The sequence below is a fragment of the Rousettus aegyptiacus genome, unplaced genomic scaffold (genome assembly GCF_014176215.1).
Source record: "Rousettus aegyptiacus isolate mRouAeg1 unplaced genomic scaffold, mRouAeg1.p scaffold_m13_p_4, whole genome shotgun sequence".
Lineage (NCBI taxonomy): Eukaryota > Metazoa > Chordata > Mammalia > Chiroptera > Pteropodidae > Rousettus > Rousettus aegyptiacus.
Window position 1 is genome coordinate 160,246,002 of NW_023416307.1, and position 20,609 is coordinate 160,266,610.

The window sequence follows — 20,609 nt, forward strand, 5'->3', positions numbered from 1 at the left end:
ATATATTTAAATGAAATGAAAACCTGTAAGTTTTAATATAAATTTTTAATGGGTTTTCCCCTGGGATACCTCAGTATTGTTCCTAAGACATTTTTTCTGACTGCTTACTGGTCAAGCACAAAGGGGAAAAGGAGTAATAATTTCAAAATTTCTGCTGTTTTACATCGTCTTTGGAGAAAGACCAATACAGATATCAAAACAAAATGTTTTTATCTTGGATTATTTTCTTCATTTACAAAGTTTCAAATTTCGGTCCCGTTGTAGAAAGAGCAGGTGAAAGGCAGCATATCGTTCACGATACTGGCTTTTACAGAAGCCACCACGAAGCGTCCAACCCTTTAGAAATAGGAAGATAGGCTCAGGAAGGGGAGGTGTAGCTAAAGAAAAGAGACCAGGTTTTCCAAAGTGTAACATTTTAATGTGTGGTTGTACACTATGTGCAAATCGTATTAATTATTCTTTAGCATTTTTGAGAAATGTTCTACATATTCATGAGCAGATTTATGGATGAAGCAGTATTCATTTTACTAAAATACTAAACCTTATTAAAAAGCTTAAAGGTCAACTTCAGCTCTAGGCACATTGGTAAATCGCTGTGAGCGCTGGTGAGGGAGAATCCGGTTAATCAATGCATGATAAACTGTGTGTGGTGTTACTTGGAGAACTGGTAATCCTTATAACATGGGAGGTGGGGAATTTGGCTAAAGAGCATTGATTATGAACAGTACTTTATGTCCTGAGCATCGGTGCTCCTTTCGAATCTATATAAAGCCTGGCTTGTGAGTGTGATAGTCTGTCAACCAATATTGGGTCATTGTTTTATATATTAAAATTAGAAGTCTGTTCCCGGTATAGGGATGATCTCACAATAAATGGAAACATGGTGTGAAGGAGTGTTCAGCCGAAGGTACAAACTCAGATGCAGCAAGTGCTTCATAATTTGTTGCTTTTACCTTCTCACATTTAACTTTGTTGTCCCTTTATGCATTTTTCCTCCATTGTCTTGCACACTTATCTTTGCACCTCGTTCTCCCCCACCCCTCCCCAGCGCCCCACGGTGAAGGGGCGGGAGTTCGTCCCGAGATCAGCTGACTGCTCTTCCTCGGCAGCTCCAGGCTTGGTTCATTCTTGCAGGTGTTTGTTACCATCACACACCGGGCGCTGTTCCGGGGAAGAAAACGGACAGAGAGCTTCGGCCCCGTGGGGTTTGTGTCACGTCACGATGGGGCGGAAAGTGACGCTGAGTCAGGAGGCACTGGTGCCACGAGGAGTGAAGGCAGAGCAGGGCGAGCGTGCGCGGCCGCGGGCAGCCGCATGCGCATGCGCGTCCGGCCCCGCGGGGACGCAGCTCCCACGTGCCGCCGGCGGCGTCGCCCCTCGTGCCTACTCTTGACGCGTCTCCGTCACAGTGGTTGGTGACGGGAAGGCCCCACCGTGTGACTGTTTCTCGTAGGAACAGTGACCTTGAACTGCAGCTCGGTGTGCAGCATTCTGTGCGAACCGCGCAGGGGTGCAGAGCCTGGGCCGGGTGTCCATTTTGAACGGAGCCGCGTTTTCCTCCGTGTAGATGGGACGTGAGTCACAGGAAGGGGGTGGCCCCAGCACGGCTTCTAGGAGCCCCACCTCGTGCTTCCCGTCTGTCCCCACGAGTGGAGTAGAGCGTGGCCACTGGGAGCGCTCGGCCCCATCCGACCATCACGTGGCCTCGCCTCGGGCCCTCGGGCACTGTCGCGTTCACAGCGCTTGCTCCATGTCGCTCGTGGGTGTTTGGAGGAGGACACCTCCGGCCTGGACCGCAGGGCTGGCCCCTCCTGAGCGGGACTCTTAGGCGCCCTTCGTTTGAAGTTGCAAACTTAAAACAGACCTTCGGAGCCAGGCTGGCATATCCGAAAAGGCTCGTCGCGAGCAGTAGAGTTTCGCGTCCATCCAGATGTTACGGCGAACCTGTTCCGTCGGTGACAGGCCTCTGCCATCCCCAGCCAGCCGCCTCACTGGTCATGAACATCTTTGGGGCAACCCTGGTCGGTCCCTTCGAGGATCCAGATCCATTTCTGGAGAAAAGGCCGCATCGTTCCTTCGACACCGACGGAGACATCAGCGCCTGTTCCCTCTGCGTCTCTCCTGCCAGCAGGCGAGCCCGTGCCAGGGCCTCGTCACCGGCCTCTCCGGCTGCACGCGGCGGGGCGCCCCTTCTCTCTGAGCACGAGGCTTGGCGGGACGGGCCTGCCGCGTCTGGTCATCCACGTGCGCTCAGCTGTGTGAGTCGGGGGCTCTGGGGCGGCGACCGATGCCAGAGAAGCCACAGGGGCGTCTGGGCTCGCACGTGGCGGGCGTGCGCCTCGGGCAGTCAGCACCAGGGTCAGGAGAGGGTGCGGCGACCGAGGAAGCGCCGGGGTTCATGTGTGCGTGTGAGCACGTGTGTGCATCTGATGTACACATGTGTGAGGGTGCGTGTGTGCCTCTGTGCACGGTGTATGAGCACACACGTGTGCGCACACGTTCTTCGTGCTCGGGTTCCCTTAAGCACCTCCACGGACACGTGCTCCCCGTGCCCTGCTCTTCAGCGTGCTGCTTATAAGGTGGAAACCCCACCGCGTAGTCGCGTGTCTGGTGCGCACGGCGCACTGACCTTCTCCGCTTTCAGGTCCTTGTGCCCGGCCGAGTCGATGCGAGAGGGACCCTCGTGTCACCGGCTGAATTCTGCCATGGTTTGGCAGAGGGGCTCCCAGTAGGGAGCCGGCCGCGGTGGCTTCGCGTTCTCAGGACTGACGCCTCTGGGTCGCCTGGCCTCTGGGGAGACACTTTTATGCCATTGTTCCTTTGGCGTCGCTGCCTGGGGCTCGCTGACACCGGCCTGGGGGGCGGTGGCCGGAAGCCCCTGCATGTGTCGGGGGCGTGGCCGGAAGCCCCTGCGCGTGTCGGGGGCGTGGCCGGAAGCCCCTGCGTGTGTCGGGGTTGGGAGGGGCCGTGGCCGGAAGCCCCTGCGTGTGTCGGGGTTGGGAGGGGCCGTGGCCGGAAGCCCCTGCGTGTGTCGGGGGCGTGGCCGGAAGCCCCTCCGTCCAAGGAGCTGCACGTGTTGCCCGCCTTCGTGCTCACCACGTTCTCATCACGGCTGTTTCCGGATGTTTCCCCGTAGGTGAGCTGCCCTCGCAAGGCCCCATGTTCATCACAGAGCCCAGCAGCAGCATCGTCCCCGCGGGCCTGGGCGGTCAGAAGGTCACCCTCGCCTGCGAAGCCAGAGGCAGCCCTCCCCCTCGCTACAGGTATGGCGGGAGCCCCGAGAGCGCGCGCCGGGGCCCTGTGGCGTGGCGGCGGCGGGTTTGTGCGCTCCGGTGTGTTCATGCCGCAGGGGGAAGCGGTGCGCAGCCGCGGCCAGGCTCCGTGCTCGGCAGACCCGAGGCGTATGCGCGGGATCCGGGCCAGGCGGTTCTGTCTGCTTCACATCAGGTCTTGGTTGACGAACACGTAGCGTGTTTACAGATCGATGGTGCAGTTTCGTGTACGGACTTGGACTCGCGTACTGTCATTGGGAACACATCCACTTTGGGGAATGAGATCAGAAACGTTCCAAAGGTCTTTAGAAATCATAGTTTAAAAAAAAAAAAAAAAAAAAAAGATGCCTCAGCATCTCTTCTTGCTTTACTGTTAAGTATAGGAGAGTAAAACACGTTCTTAGGTCCTTTTACCTATTATTGAAGAAACGGTATGTTTGAGCTGTTAGAATTTTTCGCAGGAAAGTATGTGTTTTTCGGAATGTGTAAATAACGCCTGTTCACGGAGAATCTGCACACGTCACAGGAAGCTCTAAGGAAAACAAGAACAAGCCTGGAGTCCTGTCACCTTTACATGGGTGTGAGCATTTTGGGGAGGATGCACTCACGTGGGTGGCGTGAGTATTTACGTTATTAGATGACACAAGACTAACATTTTCCCTCTCAGAGGGGCCTAGGCAAAGGAATGAGTGACGTGTAAGTCGCAGGTGCTGCGCTCACAGCTATGAGACGTGCTGGAGGCACCATGCACACGTGAGCATCGGCCTTGAAACCCTCCACAAAACCTTTCCTGTGACCTGCAGACTTCAGCCTTCGTTCATAATAAAATTCTAAGTGTCCATACTGGTCACGTGGGCCATCGGCGTCTCTGGTCCCTTCAGCCCATGTAAACAGGAGACGCCAACAGCCACGCTCCGGGGGGCCCGCCCGGGCTGGACGGTGGGACCCCGCGCTTCACACCTGGAGGGATCCAGGCCGGTCCCTGGCCACAGCCTGTGCCCCAGGCCCGGGTGCGGGTTGGAACCGGTGGGGGGAAGGTTTTCTCTCTGCCCTTCCTTCCTCTCCAGAGACTACAAGTATGAAAAGTGTGATAGCTGATTAAAATACAGGAAGCTGTACCTTGCGACCCAGTTTCATTAATCAGACTCAAATACGTGCAACATTTGGAAATATTTTCTTCTTTGGGAGAAAGATTAACATACTAACTTGATAGGACATTATCCCAGAATTTTTTTCAATATTTTCATAGGACATTCTAACACTTTTTAAAATGCATCCATTTGTTTCTCCCTGAAATCAGTGATGATCCTGGTAGACCTGACAGCAGATATGATGAAGAATTTGATGAATGACTGCCTCGTGTGTGGGCTGTTTGTCTGTTGTCAGTTAAGTTGTATTTCCTGGCATTTATTTTCTGAATAATTTGATGGTGAATGTTGTTCAGCTGAAAAATTGTCAAGGTACAAAATTTTGTCATGCAGCAGTATATTTCCAAATGAATGGGTTAATTATGTTTGAGAAGTTTTATCAGACAGCAGGAAGTACTGCGTTTAGAGATCCAGCCAGCCTCCCACCGTCATTCTTTCCTTGCATGCTAGGTGTCTGCTGCAATGACAGGAAGTAAGCGTTTAAACACGTTGATAACAGTTACAAAACGTTTACGAAGAAATTCTGCCATTTGCACAGTACTTCTTATATTTTACATGGCCTGGGATGTTATACATTTAAATGTAAATAAGGTCCTCAACTGACACGGGATGTGTGACTTGAATTGATGTGTCAATTTTAAGTCTGGCAGACGAAGACAGTTAACATGCTAAGTATTAAAGTACTTGCTTTGTGGCCAAAGGGAGCCAGCATTTTAATTGAAGCTGTGAGGATTTTCTACCATTGAGACTTCTAACCTATATAAAATTCCACTTAAACCAAAAGTTTACAGTCCCTAGAAATTGTGACCTTAAAAAAGCACAGGGGACCTCTTTTTACTGTGAAAATATTAACTTTCCTGTAACGAGCAGCATCCCGTTACGTGTCTAGGTGGTTCTGGTGAGCAGATGAGGCATAAAATAATACGGGTTTTAGCTATGACTTCACTCAGACACCACCTTCACTTCTGGCCTGATTTTCCCCCCGGCTTTTGACTCTAACAGTCAACCAGGTAATGTTTTGTATTCTTTGTAAATGTTCTAAAGAAAGTATACTTGTTTACTCGTGTTTTTACTTGCCTTTAAAAATCACAGGTGAGTATTATGTGATGACAGGGAGGGTATAAAAAAGGACACATGGCTGTTTCTACGTGAAGTAAAAGGCCATGTTCCTATCAGTATCTAGAAACACAAGCCGGCAGGTAGGTGGAGAGGTGCGTGGATCCAGGGATAGTCGTCAAGGAGGAAGATTGGGGGTCGCGGGAAGCCTCAGCAAGCGGGAGCTGAGCACGTCTCTGACGTCCAAACAAGCTGAGGGCTCACTCGCCCCTCGGAATCCCAGCCCAGCCGCGGGCGCGGGCAGCCCCGTCTCCAGTGCTCGGCCTCAGCCGGCACCCACCAGGTTTACAGAACCGCCGTGTTAGAGACGCAAGCGCTCAAAAGGCCTTTGGAGGAATCGCTGGTGTCGGGTTTAAGGGGGGCTCGTGTGCTTTCCGCCAGAGCCGGCAGCGGGGGCTCAGGGTTAATTGGCGTTTGCTCTCGTCCTCGTTGCTGGTGACGCTGAGAGGTGGCCTGAGGTCGCACTGACGCCTCCTCACATGGGAAGGATGTTCGACTTTTCACGAGGCTGCCCATGCCCGCCATCTGCTAACTGAAGGACCCCAGTTAGGAGGATCCGGGGTCACTTCTCCTGTGCCTTTTGTCATCGAAGGGACCACGTGTCCGTGCTCGGCAGCGCAGCGTGGCCGTGCCCCCGGGGCGCAAGGAGCGGCACCGCGGAGGTGGCCGCCGGGGAACGCGTGGGGCAGGGCACCGTCCACGCCCGTTGCGGGCACGGCGGGGGCTCAGCGCAGGCCCACCGTCACCGTCCGGCACCCGGACCCCGTGACGGGGCTCCTCCAGAGGCGGTGCCGGTCAGCTGCTCGGTCCTTGGAGTTCCTTCAGTATGACTTCCTGTCCCTCGTGGAGCAGGACACAGCGAACAGGGGCCAAAGCTGAGCGCTCAGTGGTGGAGGAGCACACTGAAGGCGGCAGAGGAAACTAGACCGGGGGCCGTGGGGTCACACCGCGCCTCGAGCCAGCACTGGCGGGCGGGGTCACGGGCCAGCAGCCCCTGGCTCATTCACAGGATGCTCTTAAGGTAGGGCCGGTCCCTCTGTGTTGGCTCCATTTTAAGACAGAAATCCGTGAGGTGCCAAAGGTGGCCGCTGAGGCTAGCAGCCGTGGCAAAGGGCACGTTCCTTCTTTGTGCCCTCAGAGGCTCCGATGGTGTCAGAAAAACGTGGACTGAAAACAGCGACAGGTCGGCAGTCAGCCCCGGGGTGGGGCTGAGCCGTGGGAGGCGGCAGGACGGGCCAGGGGATTTTAGTTCCTCTCGTGGTCGTGAGCGGGGTGAGGAGAAACGGAAACGGGCCACGTTCCTCTCCTTGGGCCTGAGGGGACGTTCCCGGTGGCCGTCTGCCGTGTGGCCCCTTTAGAGGAGAGTGACGGACAGCTGCCAGAACAAGCTGGGGTCCCGGGGGAGGTGGGCTGGCGCACACACGCGCATGCACACACATGTGCACACACACATGCACACGCACACCTCACAGTGGTCTGAACACAGCCGGGTCGGTTCTAACTGGGCTGTAATTGGGACATAAACCAAATAGTGATTTAATCCCAGGCAGCTTGAGTCTCTTTGTTTTTCAAATATATATGTTTAAAATGTATCAATTTTAAAATGACAAATGGAGATCTGTGTCATAAAACACATTCCAAAAACTCAGCTTTGAAAACACAGCATCACGATTTAACTCGTTTATATCTTCAGCAATTATTGCTGAAGCCTAACTAGCTATTTTTGGATAAAGTATTGAATATGCAAATTCAAACACTCCTTCCGAGGGTTGCAATTATTCTCATCACTTCAGTAAACATATTAACAAACATTGCATTTGAACACAAATGCATTTGCTCGTGAACTTGAAACCACATCTGAAACCACAAATTGCTTCTGTGATTAAATCCCTGACCCCGCCAGGCCTCAGATGAAGTGTTGCTGTGGGCTCGGAATCGGGGCCACGGCCTGGCCGGGCCCCGGGGGCTCCGTGCATCAATGGGCTTCGTGTTGAGATCTAAGCTGACATCTCTCTTCCTCTCGCACGCTGCCTTCATCTTGCTGCCCGACAGCCACTGTGGGCCACGGGATGGTCCCTCCCTGCCATCCCCTGCGCGGTCGCTCGCATCCTGAGATTTCTCTCAACCCCGTAAGAACGCAGTTCCACCAGCAAAACAGCGAAGCCCAGTAGGATCTGCCACAGACGGAGAAGATGAAGCTGCTGTTTCTGTTTCTGATTTTTCTAAGTTCAAAAGCAAAGACTTGGGCGTCGCGTGTCTGCTCTTAATTTCATTGTCGTCTTTCTGAAGGGTGCCTTAGACCTGGGAGATTTGTATGCAAAGAAAGAAAATTCAAGAAAGTCTTGATTTTAAAAACGAGCAAAAGATTAAAATACTTCAAGCAGTAGGGGTCAGACATGAATGTATTCATTTCTTATGTCTGTCATAAAAATTTTATTGTGTGCTGGTTCACATATAGAAGATGACAAGGCATCCGATCGGGCAGGATGACGAACCCCCCGTGACCACTGCTCAGGTAAAGAAATGACATGGAAAGGCTCCAGGTCCCAGCATTTGACCTTCTCCCCATGTGGGCTTTAAAATGCCCTTGAGGATCATCACTTCCATACAGTAAACATGTTTGGAACGGTCCCGACATGACTTCACGTGTTTCGAAAGGCGGTCTAAAACGGCGTTGTTTAACTTGCATTCTTGCTAGCCACAGCCTGTGAGACCTTCCCGCGTTTCTGGCTGGCGCCCGTTCTCAGCCGCGCACCACCCCGCTTAACTCTCCGCATGCCACTTGTGATGTTCGCACCTCGTCCGTCTGCACGTTTTCGCGGGGTTGGGTACAGTGCTGCGGGGTCAGATGCCTCGTGATGTGTGAGGGAGCTCCGGCTGCTCCAGTCCTGGCCAGCGAGATGGGATGACTTCAGACTCACTCAGCTACTGCACTGAAACCTTCATCTGTAAAACGGGCATCACGCCACCCATTTTCTCAAAATTACTATAGAGAGCAATGAAGCCGATTGCTGTAAAACGTACAGAACAGGTAGCAGTGGGAATTTATTATGAAAAAATTAAGTCTTCCGGGAGGTGGCTGGCTCGGTTTATGCAGGGGGCGTGCACTTGAGAGTGTGGGACGTGGGCGAGTTTTTAAGGCAAATCTGCCTGGACGTGTGTCAGCGTGCTTACTGCTCAGGAACTCACGCTTCTCGTGTTGAAAAGCTCTCGTTTGAAAACCAGCTTCCTTCGTGTGTCTTCTTTCTTTTGGCTCCTCGTCAGTAAGTCTGGCTCTCGGGCCTGTCCCCCTGCAAGCCGCGGGGAGGTGGCCCAGGCGAGGGGCATGTGCCTCGGGGACAGGCATTCACCCAGGCAGGCGGGGGTGGCAAGCCAAGCACGTCCCCCGTTAATGGGGCAGGAGCGCCAGGTCCTCTGGGCAAGTCAGAGCCGTGCGCTGCTCCACCTCTCTGGCCACGTGCGCCTGGCCTGCCGCGTGCGCGCTGACTCCGCGGCGCCCCGCCTATCCGCACCTGCGGGGACCGCGCCTGCACACCCCTGATGCTCACGTCGTCAGGAGATCTTGGAAACTCGTCATCCCCGAGACGCTGCTCCGATGCGCTTTGTACCACGCTCGCCCCTTTGTTTCTGACGGGTGACTGGGGTGCACTGGATCCCCAGCCGCATGACAGGGGGGCGGCGTCCCCGTCCCCTCCGCGTCCAGGGCGGTGGCGTTTACGTGGCCTCTGTGGCAGTGATCGTCATAACACACGCACCTGCTGTTTCCACAGGTGGCAGCTGAACGGCAGTGACATTGATCTGCGCGCTGGTGACCGTTACGAGCTGCATGGAGGGACCCTGGTGGTCAGCGACCCCCGCGGGAGCCGGGACGCGGGCACCTACCGCTGCTTGGCCACCAACTCGCTGGGCACCATCGTCAGCCGGGAGGCCAGGCTGCAGTTTGCGTGTAGGTGTGGCTGGCCGCGCGGTGGGGCCTGCTGGGGGCCACGGGGCGTGATCTCAGTCAGTGGACCGACACGTGTGGTTTCCGTGACCTCTGTGTGTGCCGTGCATGCCCTATGACCCTTTTGTGAGGACCATTGGGGGACGAGGGGACCCTGTTAGGGATGTGAGCTTTGCCAGAGCCGGGAGAGCTGGGACCGAGGGTCAGAGATGGTGCCTGTGGGGGACAGCGTCTGGATTAGGGGGTCGCAGCTGCCGAGTCGGAGCGTGAACAGCGGGGGGTGGCGGGCGGGGTGCGCCCTGCGGGGCCGCCCACCACGCCCTGGGAGCCACGCAGCACCACGTGACCTGGAGGGACACACTGCCCACCCCGCGTTCCCGGCACCCCTCCGTGGGCCGCGGCTCCCCTCCCGCCCCGCCCCTGCCCCCAGCCGCTGCCTAGGCGTCATTTGTGTGCTGGGTGCACGGAGCCGGCAGGCCGCCCGGCTCCCGGCTGTCGTCGGCTTTCCACTCCGTGGTTTCGAGGCTGCAGCGTGTGTCCGCCGGTGGCGTGCGGGGTGGCGGGGCCCTGCCACCACGGCACCTGCGAGCAGATGCCGCTGGACGAGGGAGGTGATGCCGGCTTTGTGACTCAGACGCCTTCAGGAGACGTCAGAGTCGAGCGGCCTTCTGAAGGGCGTGCTACCCCACCCCCAGCGGGGCTGCCCCTTCGTGCAGAGTCCCCAGCGGCCCTCAGGCCCCGAGCTGGACGCAGCTGCTTTGCACGTGTAGCTACGTGTGTTTCGTGCTTACAAGGCCCAGAGCCCCCCCCCCCAGTGGCAACGTCGCGCCCCCTGGGACCGGCCCGAGACCATCACACTCGCCGCCCCCCTCACGGTCATGCACCAAAGTGGCTTTTATTCTTCTCTCTGTCATAATAGCTGGTTTTCTTTCTAATTGAGCAAAGACGACGGAAGAGATTAGATCTCTAAAGGAAAGTGTGAATAATTCAGATTTGAACTCCGTGCAGCCACGGTGGGATTCACTGAAGGGTCAGAACCTCCTCCAAACGGAATCCACGTGGCTTCAGTCCTCTGTCTGTCCCAGGGTCAGCTGGCAACAAAATGCCCCCGGAGCGGGACAATAAGCCACAAAAAGCCTACGTTAATCCCATTGCGTGTGACACGGGTAATTGTGCTTTACGCTCCGTGGCTTCCGAGAAGACTTGCATTCACTTACAGAAGGAAATTAATATGAAACAGGACAAGCACAGATACAAATAGAAGGGCGCGTTTAAAAGGACTCGGGACGCCTGGGAGATGCTGATTCTAGCAGTTGGGACGTGTACCGATCGCGACAACCGGACGCAGCACGTGGTCTTACGGTTCCCGTCGCGGAGGGAGGCGCGCACAGCCGGGAGGAGGCTGTGGCTGCACGGCGGTTGGTGGCGTGCGCAGCAGAAAGCGGAGTTTCACAGAAGCGGAAAAGGAGCTGCGGCCGGCAGTAGCCGGCAGACGCCAGGGCCTCGCCCGAGCACACGCAGCAGGACGGTCACGCGTGTGCCCTGTCCCACCGGCGGCGCTCAGTGTCCCCTGCCGCCCTGTGAGCGTCACACAACCCCACAGGTGTCTGTGGCCCTGTCTCCCGGGTTTCCAGCCGGGGACGTAGGCCTGAGAGAGCTGCGCTGTGCGTCGTGCTCAGGGTGAAGGGGCGCGCTTGGCCCCCGCTGTCGCAGGGAGGCTGGCTGGAGCGCGTCCACGGTCACGGCTCCTGCTTCTCCGTGGGCATCGATGCAAGTGTGGCTGAGTCTCTTCACTCGCTGCTGCCGACAGAGTCCAGCACCGTCTGCAGAAATGATACAGGGCCCCAGTCTCGTCTGCCTCCGGCGCGCTGATCCAAGTGCTCAGAACGTCCTCGGGTCTGCGGCTCGTCATTTGGTCTGAGTGAAGACCGAGGTGCAGTTCCCCAGGTTCTGCCACCTCCTGTGAGCAGGGGCCGGGGGACGAGTGTGTCAGCCACAGGTCCACTGTGCACTGTGACGCCGCCGAGCGCATTAACATGGGATCCATGGCTTAGAGGAGCGTTGAAGTTTGTCTTGCTTTTCCTCCGTAGGCTCGAGCTTTGTTTCGAATGAAACCGGGAGTGTTTCCTCCAGCCCGCAGTTTCAGCTGGGAGAGCCGAGTCGTGGTTTGCTGTCCTGGATCAGAGCGGGAGGAGTTAAATGTTTTAAAATAACCACCGATGATTAAAATATAGCAATTATCTTGATGGCATTTATTAGCTTCTTGAAAAAATTGTTTGGGTGGTTATACAAACAATTTGCATTTTTTTCTGAGCTGTGAGTAAAAAGGAAAATGTGGGCGTATTTTACTGTCATCCTACTGGGTAACTGCCAGATACGTATCTTGCACAAAATCCTTCAAGACATGGGACAAATAGGACTTGTCACCGGAAACTGAGTATTTTCCACTCTTTCTGTAAACAGCAACAATAAGCATAAGTAGAACAGAATTTGCTCATGCTGCTCACGACAAGACGCTTTAGGAGAAGGTGTGAGAACCCGGCTTTCCTTGAGTGGCTTGTTGGGTCGCGACGGGGGTGGGCCTCGCGGGGGGCGCGGTTTGGGCCGGAGCCGTTTCATTTCCTCTTTCGGGCGTGTTTACTGGGGATTTCGTTCTGATCTGTGCTCGGCCCTTCTGGGCGGCCCGTGTCGCTCCGACACTGTTCCGGCGACACTGGGGGGGTGCGGGGGGCGTGTGGTGTGGTGTTGCTCAATTCCTGGCAGTGCAAATAGACGTCACAATCCTTCTCCTTCTTCTCGAAACAAACGAGCTCCTGAGGAGAGATTTCAGGTGTCACCCTGCGAAGGGTAGCGACGTCTGTGTGACCGCCTCGACTCGGCTCTTCCTCCTGGAACTGTTTTCTTCTGTTTTCCCATCAGATCTCGAGAACTTTAAAGGCAGCCTGAGAAGTGCCGTGTCCGTGCGCGAAGGCCAGGGCGTGGTGCTGCTCTGCGGCCCGCCGCCCCACGCCGGAGGTAAGGAGCCTGTGCCCGGCGGGAAGGGGACCTGCAGAGGGCGGCCTGCGTGGGACGAAGCCTGCTGGGCGGGCAGGGCCCGCCTGCGTGCCAGGCAGTGGACGCCCGAGTCCCCTTTCAGCGGGAGCTGGGTGGGTGGGAGCTGTGTCTGAGGGGAGACCCGCCTCGCTCGGGGCCTGAGCTTCGAGGGCAGGTCGCATCGGGTCGGGGGAAGCAGCGGAGCCGGAACACGCTGACCCTGCTCCGATGTTCTCGCCGGACACTGGGTCGGTTTCACGGTGACCGGCCTCACACGGCCTCTCGGCTAAGATGCACTTCCCGTTAGGAGGTCACAGGCCGATTGCCCCGGGGCCTCCTTCCCTTTTCAGCAGGATGTGTAGGCGTCAGGGCGTGATCTTACTGGGGGACCCAAGAAGCGGGGGTCCTGTGCTTGGACCTCGTAACTGACGTGAAACACTGATTCTCGAACTTCCACAGACGTGTAAACGCTCACGGCTTCCTCAAGCGTGGAAACCGAACCTCGCGACACCGTGGTTACTGCTGGAGTGTGATAAGTGTCTCTCAGGGCCTGCAGCGTCCACGCACCTTGTGGCCTGCGGCGGTCACCGGCACTGCCGTGTCCTCCGTCGTGAAGGCCACCTTGCACCACAGGCGTGGTGACCCTGCCGATCCCTCAGTAAACACCTGGACGGGATGTGTCGTGTGGCCTGGGGCCAGGGGCTCATTTGTCACCATTACCCCTTTCCCTGTAAAACGGCACGATTACCTCCATGGCCCACAATCACGGTTTCTTATAAAACTTTACGAAACAAGTCTCTCTGAAATAGAAATTTTGCACGCTGGGGCTGTACTAAGGGCAATTATTTTGCAGGCTACAGGAACCGTGTTCATTACGAGGAGGCAGATTCTAATTGAAAGCATATGGGACCTGCGGGGCCTTCGTCACAGCCCCGGCTGGTGGGGGGGGCGGCGCACGGTTTCACGTGGCTCGGGGCTTCCGTGTCCCCGTCTGTTAAGTGGGGGGTGTTAGGGACGCCTTCTGTTTGATGATCAACAAACAGGAAAGTTAAAACGGAAAGTAATGGGATCTTTGAAGGAGCAAAGGAGCCTTATGTTAGGGTGGAGAGTCTTCTCTTTGCATAAAGGAAATGACGATTTTTAATTAGATGCAGCATTCAGAAATGTACTTTTAGCCATTTTAAGATCCTGTCATAAATCTGGATCTAATTATTTGATACGGCCGGGCTTAAGCAGGCCAGTCACGATTTTTGAGATTCCTCCGCTGTAGCTACTTCATTGAATTCAGCAAACACTTAAGACTCCCACCCTGCTGGGCCCCAGGGACACAGACATGAGGAGACACCTCGGCGTCCAGCGAGGGCACGCAGCGAGGAACCGGAAGCCATGTGATGACCGGGAACGCGGGGTTCGCCACGCGGTGGCGGGGGGCGGGCAGGCGGCACCGCAGGTTAGATGAGCTGCTGCCGCACGGCGCCCCAGCCGCCCCCGCCGCCCGTCACCTCCGAGCTCAGCTGCTCAGCTGAGTTGGGATTAAACGTAGGAGAACAGGTGGACTCCAGACCACGTCGCATCTGGCAGTGGGATTTTCCATCGGAATCACGTGTGACGTTCATCTCAAGCTGTCACACTCGTCACTGCTCTTGCTGTCCCCTTGCTACGCGTTACTTTCTCGTGTGAGTTTTTCCGGCTTCACCTGAGCCCCTTCCGTCAGCCATTCTCATCTTAGTAGGAACCGGCTCTGTGCGCCTGGCCTCTCCCGCTGAGCCTGCCCCGTGGGGAGCAGCGGAAGTGTTTCTCCGGCCAGATGGAAGGCGCGAGCAGCCAGGGTCATTGCATGAAGGGTCACCAAGAAAGCAGAGTGCCCCTCTGACGCGAGATGAGGTGGCTGGGGAGGGACAGGGGGAGCCCCCTGGGGACTCCTGCTGGAACACGGGTCAGAACGCGGGAGCCCAGCCAGGCGCGTCCTTGTCCCCTGCTGCCTTCAGGCGGTGCCGGAGGGCACCTGCCATGGGCAGGGCCAGTGGGGTCCAGTGCCTCACATGCCACAGCCCCCGCGGGGCTGACGGGGGCTCAGAGACTCTGCTGATGGGGTCACACGTGTGTGGATGGGTTCGAGGCCAGGAGCCACGTGTCTGAGCACCCACTGGGCGTCCGCGTGGGCGCTGCAGGGAGACGGGACCCGTCCTCGCGTTCATGTCCACCGGGGCCTCCACGCTCCGTCTCCTGCAGCGCCCCGGCCCCGCCGGCCCACGGTCCTCCTGCTTCTGACGCCTGTTCTCAGCCCTGAGAGAGCGTCGCCCCCTCCCTCTGGGGCCCTTGGCCACTCGGCCAGCCCGCCTGTGCGCATCATCTCACGGGTGCACACCTGCCCCCCACCGCCGGGCGGGGGACCCTTCTCCCCGGGCTTGTGCCTTAGCTTGGTCGTTAACTCATCACTCATAGAATGTATTTTCGTCATACGTTCTTGACAATTCCTTTGGAAAAGCTTTGCAGTAATGAACCAATGCAGTGAGCTTGGTAACGTGAAGGAAAACGAGCCTGGAAGGGGACGTCGGGGGGCCAGCCACCGTCCCAGCGCCGACGCGCGGCCCTGGCGGACACGCAGGCGCCTGCAGCGAGGCCGTGCTGTCCGGAGCCTCGGGCCCTGGGGACGCCGCTGTGCCTTGACCCCAGGTTCAGGGACGTGCGCACATTTGACGTCCGTAGGAGGCGGGGAGGGCACGCAGTGTCCTGAGTTAGGTCACACAGGAAGGGCAGTAAGTAGCTAGATCGTCACGCACGGGGGGGGACGTTGGTGATGAGGTGGGGGTGAGGTGGGGGACGCTTCTCGGGGGGTGATTGCTGTGGCCGGCACCGAGCTGCGGACCGGCCGGCAGTGTCCGCGGCAGGGTGGAGTTCACTGTTGGAGGGGGAGGGGGCGGGGCTCGGGGCGCAGCAGGCGGCCTGGCCTGGGCACGAGGGAGGCCGGGCCACGCGGAGGCGGGCTCTGGGCGTCACTCCTGGGAAACGGCGGCGCTGGGGGATGTTGTGTGTCGCGGATCCACGCGACGAGGTCGGTGATTCTGAAAGGTCGTGGCAGGTGTCGTGTGGAGATAGAAACTGAGAAGGATGAAGACAGGGGCAGCGGTGACACCGTCCCCCAGGCCTGCGGGTCACAGGCCCCCGTGGGGCCCGGAGCGAAGCTGCTGCCCTCCAGGCTCTGCGACGCTGAGGTCGCGTCGTAGCGACGGTTTCGTGCGCTCTCAGTAAGTGGAAGACGTTCCCTGACGATGGCGTTTCCTTTTCTCCAACACTGTCTAGAGCTGTCCTACGCCTGGATCTTTAACGAGTACCCGTCGTTTGTCGAGGAAGACAGTCGGCGGTTCGTCTCCCAGGAGACCGGCCACCTGTACATAGCCAAGGTGGAGCCCTCCGACGTGGGGAACTACACCTGCGTGGTGACGAGCTCGGGGACCGCCGCCAGGGTGCCGGGCGCGCCGACGCCCCTGCTGCTGCGTCCCGATGGTACGCCGCGGGGCGCGGGGCCTCCCGAGGGGGGCGCTGTGTGCGCGCACGCGGACAGCGGGGAGAGCAAGCGGGGCGGGGGGGGGTGCGACTTGGAGAGTTGCCATGGCAGTGCTGCCATTCACGGGCGCGGTGACGGACCTGGCCCTGTCACCCACAGGCCTCTCTGTGCTCAGCACCAGCTCTAGCTCCGTGGTCTGAAGGGCCCAGAGCAGGGGAGTGAGGGGCCCTCATCTGAAAGATCACGCCTGTCACAGGGGTCGGGGGGCACAGCAGGGCTGTGAGCCACACGGGCCCTGCCAAGCCCTGGCCTGGGCAGCACTGCCTTGGCCCGTCTGCCCTGCCCTGGCCCGTCCACTCTGGCCCGTCTGCCGCGGTCCATCTACCCTGCCCTGGCCCGTCTGCCCTGCCCTGGCCTGTCTGTCCTGGCCCGTCTGCCCCGGCCCGTCCGCCCTGGCCCGTCTGCCGTGGTCCATCTACCCTGCCCTGCCCTGGCACGTCTGCCCTGCCCTGGCCTGTCTGCCCTGCCCTGGCCCGTCCGCCCTGGCCCATCCGCCCTGGTCCGTCCGCCCTGCCCTGGCCCGTCTGCCCTGGCCTGGCCTGTCTGCCCTGGCCTGTCCACCCTGGCCTGGCCCGTCCGCCCTGGCCCGTCCGCCCTGCCCTGACCCGTCTGCCCTGGCCTGCACGAGCTCGAGTTCCTCAGGCTCCGTGTGTTTTGTTACCTGCAGAGAATCAGGTCTAAACATAAAGTGAGGAAAAACGTGCACGTGACGTGCCCAGATTTGGCTCCTCTTTGCCTGCGGGTCTGTCCCCTCTGCCTCACGTGGCCCATTCTCTGCTTGGCAACCAGCTAACCGCACTGCGTCATACGCCTGCAGTTCGCGGAGCGCGCAGCCCGTGAGCAGCCTCGCCGTGAGAGGCTTTCGAGGGGTTGGAGGCAGCGTCTGTGTGCGGGCTCCATGCACGGGCCAGGCCGCCCCCGCCCTGCAGCTCAGGCAGCAGAGGAAGTGGGTTCGTGAGCCCGGGACGCCGCCCCCCACGCGCTCAGCCCCTGCGTGTGGCCGCGTCACCTGCCAGGGAGCCTGACCGCCCGGCGTCTTGTCCCCAGGGGGCCATGGAACAGGCCGAGCTGGGGTCTGTGCTGCCATCAGGCCACCTGCACCCCGCCCACAAATTTTGCTCTGTAGGATTTTTCCAGAAGTCATGATACATCCGTGTTTTAGCTTGACCAGAGAAGTCCAGACTGAACACAGGACACAAACCGCCCTTTTCGCATCATTTAAAAGCTGTTTTTCTCGAACAGTTCTCGAGACGGGGATTTATGAATCATGGACCCGGGCCTCCCGGCTGTTTATTAATGTTGCACGTTTGGCCCCGGCCAGCCCCCGACGGTGGCGAGTGAGTGATTTAAACCGTCAGGAGCAGCTGTTTCACATGGAGCGGGAGCTCTCAATCCTGCTCATGGTTTTACAGGTGCGATGGGCGAATACGAACCCAAAATAGAAGTCCACTTTCCAGAGAGTCTCCCGGCCGCCAAGGGTTCGACCGTGAGACTGGAGTGTTTTGCCCTCGGGAAGTAAGTCTCGTCACGTTCGTTCCCGCACGGCAGGCGATTAGGGGGCTGGAGGGGTGGGGAGAGTTTATGGCAGACTCTTTATTTTCTAATTTTCTTTTTATTAAGAAGTAAAGGAAAAATAAAATGCGGGGGAAATGCATGCGGATAGTTCAGTGTGGACCTTCCCAGGCCGTTGCAGGCAGCGCCGAGGCCGCCTCGCCACGCAGCCCGGGCGGACGCTGCCGCTTGTCTTCCCGCGTCCATCTGTTGCGTCCCGGCCGGGCGGGTGCATGTGAGACCTTTCACACCCGGCGACGCGTTAGCTCAGGGAAAGATGCCGTGTGTTTGTCGAGGCGCCGACCCAGGGGCCGGTCCATGTCGGGTCCGTGTCTGACACCTGCTGACGTCCTGCATTTGGAAACCTGCCGTCGGCTCCGTCCAAACCAGCACGTCGCCCAGGGCGCCGAAAGGGCTTCTGGGCTGTGGCGTGAGGCGGCCAGTGATGTGATGACTTTCTCCGCAGCCCCGTGCCCCGCATCGCCTGGAGGAGGGGCGGCGGGCTGCCCCTTCCCCAGAAGGCGGCGCTGAGGAAGGCGGGCGGCGTGCTGGAGGTCCCCGACTTCCAGCAGGAGGACGCCGGCTCCTACGAGTGCGTCGCCGAGAACTCACGCGGGAGGAACGCAGCCCGGGGACGCCTCACGTACTACGGTGAGCTCGGGGCATCCGCGGGCGCGGGACTGACCCACAGCGGCTGTCCTCCGGGAAGCGCTGCGGCCGCTGGGGATGGGCAGGTCCAGCGGGACGCAGGGCCCGGCGGGTTCTGTTCTGTGTTCTGCCGAACGAGGATAAATGCCCATCAGAAACAGAACTGGAAAACGGAGTTTTGCGGTGGGGCTGGAGGCGCAGGACGTGCTTTTTGCATTTTGAAATGATTCAGAGGAGAATGAAATAGTCCTTTTTTCCGTAAGAATAACCTTTTACACATTTGACCGTTGGAAGGAGTGATGTTTTCTGTCCGCCCTTTCTGGAAGCTGTGGTTTCGTATCTCACTGTCTTCACGAGGCAGGAAGAGTCTGCCCGGGAAGTGGGCAGCTCTGCCGGAGCCGCGGCGAGCCCGGCCCCGCCGCGTCCCCGGTGCTGCCCCGTGCCTCCCCGCGGCTGCGCCCGCTGCCTCAGAGCCGTGATCGCGCGTGTTTGAGGGACTGCTCGGTTTGGGGTGGGAAAGGGTAGTAGTGCTGCCTGTACTTGGAGACCGTTTATAGGAAAATTCAGTTGTCTTTTCAGAATTTGTTTCCAGATTCCTTTCATTGAAAAAGACTAGTTTTTTGATGAACGCACATTTAGGAAATATAAATCTGTGGTTTTGTAAAATGCACTGTGAGTACGTGCAGATGTCAGCGCTCAGTCGTTGGGGACGCCCACGCTCGCCCTGCCGGGGCCGACCCTGTCCCCGACAGGCCGCTGCCTCGTGCCCCATGCGGGCAGGAGCTGGGGGTGGAAGCTGCTCGCGGCGCTCACGCGGGGAGCAGACGCACTGCGCGAGGGAGGCGTTTGCACAGACAGGTGTTAGAACCGAGCAGTGTATCACGGCCCCCGAGATCCTGCGTGTCGGTCTATCTCGGCCCCCCAAGATCCCACGTGTGCAGGCACGTTGCCGCCTGCGGGGTCGACTCGCTGGCCGAGCCGCTGTCCTGTCTCGGGGCGGGCTTCGCTCAGAAGGCATGAGGGACGCTGGGCCACAGCGACCCGGCATCAGGGTCTGCCTGCTGGTTGGGGCGCTCGGCCTGCGTGGCCGTGCAGCGCTAAGGCCACCCCAGAGCGAGTCCCTGTCTTCGTAGCCTGGGTTAGCTCCGCCTTCCTGAGCAGCCACTGCCCAACCCAGGGTAAGACGCGATGGTCACAGGAACGCACGGACGTTCGGACCGCGCGGTGTTGGGCGGGAAGCCGTTAGCAGCTCAGACCGTGTGGGGCGAGGGTACGGTCCCGGGCGGTGCTCAGGGCCTCGCCCTCCGCCGTGGCCCGTCTCCTGTGGTCTCTGTCCCCCACCCCGACCTGCACGCTCCCTTTTTCTGCACGTTGCTGTTACGGCCACAGAGTGGCGGCCAGTGGTGACCGGCACGTCAGCCCCTGTCCACCCGTCCTTTCTCTGAAGCATCTCGCCAGTCCCTTCTCAAACCCGGTCGCTGGCAAGGGGAACGGCTGTGAGCAGGGGCCGCGGTCGGGTTGGCCAGGTTGCGTGGGCGGCGTGCAGTGGTGGGCGGGGGGCTCGCTGGAAAGAGGGGTCGACTCGAGAAGAAGAGGGGCGTGGAGGCAGGAAGGGCACGGTGCGCTGCACGGGGCGCACTGCCGCTCGGCGGCGAGTGCCGAGACGTGTGCCGGAGACGGCGCGACAGCCTCGCCGCCTGCGCCGCGGCTCCGGACCGCACGTGGCTGGCTGCTCGTCAGCCCCGATTCAGGCAGAGAACAGCCCGAGGGACCGTTTGGATCTCCCGTGACGGGAAGGGGCAGGCGAGCAGCCACGGTGGCGGCCATCATCTCAGCATGGGCTCGGTCTGGCACACTGCCTCCTCTTTGGGAGGAGAATGACGATGACGTGGGAAGCCAGCGGGCACTCGCACGAGGAAGTCGGGTCTCGGTCGCAGGCTCCCCTGGGGAGTCTGTCTGCAGCCTCTCCCTGACCAGGCCGATTATTTCCGAAAGTAGATGTGTTTTAACGTAACGTGGAAAGAAGCGATTTTGGACTAAACTGTGCCCCAGAGTGGGCAAGCAGTTTATATGAAAAGCAATAAGGTAAAACTTAGTTGAGTCCGTTTGCTCTAAAAGCCAGATAGCTACATTTTCATTCCAATTCTGTTTTCTATGAAATCAGTTTTGAGATGGAAATGGAAAGGTTGATCTGCCCCGGGCAGCAGTGAACAGACTGGCCAGACCGCGCCCCCGCACCCCCACGTGGAGGATGTGCGGCGGTCCCCAGCTCGGGCAGGCGCGGGGCCCGGGGCGGGGGGCGGGGGGCGGCCTGCACTGGGTGTGTCGAG

At 58.6% G+C, this 20,609-nt stretch overlaps 1 protein-coding gene across 5 annotated transcripts in view; it reads left to right on the plus strand.

The window, feature by feature from the left end:
- LOC107517420 (contactin-3) overlaps positions 1-20,609 on the plus strand; it is a 103,772-nt gene that overhangs the window by 37,627 nt on the left and 45,536 nt on the right. For all 5 annotated transcript variants that reach the window (XR_001598507.2, XM_016158114.2, XM_016158115.2 and 2 more), the window contains 6 exons: positions 3,137-3,263; positions 9,307-9,482; positions 12,399-12,494; positions 15,816-16,019; positions 17,493-17,595; positions 18,098-18,282. Coding sequence is in view for 4 of the 5 variants with exons in the window: in XM_016158114.2 (XP_016013600.2) it covers positions 3,137-3,263; positions 9,307-9,482; positions 12,399-12,494; positions 15,816-16,019; positions 17,493-17,595; positions 18,098-18,282 (891 nt within the window). In the remaining variant the exon portion in view is untranslated. The remainder of the gene's footprint in view (positions 1-3,136; positions 3,264-9,306; positions 9,483-12,398; positions 12,495-15,815; positions 16,020-17,492; positions 17,596-18,097; positions 18,283-20,609) is intronic.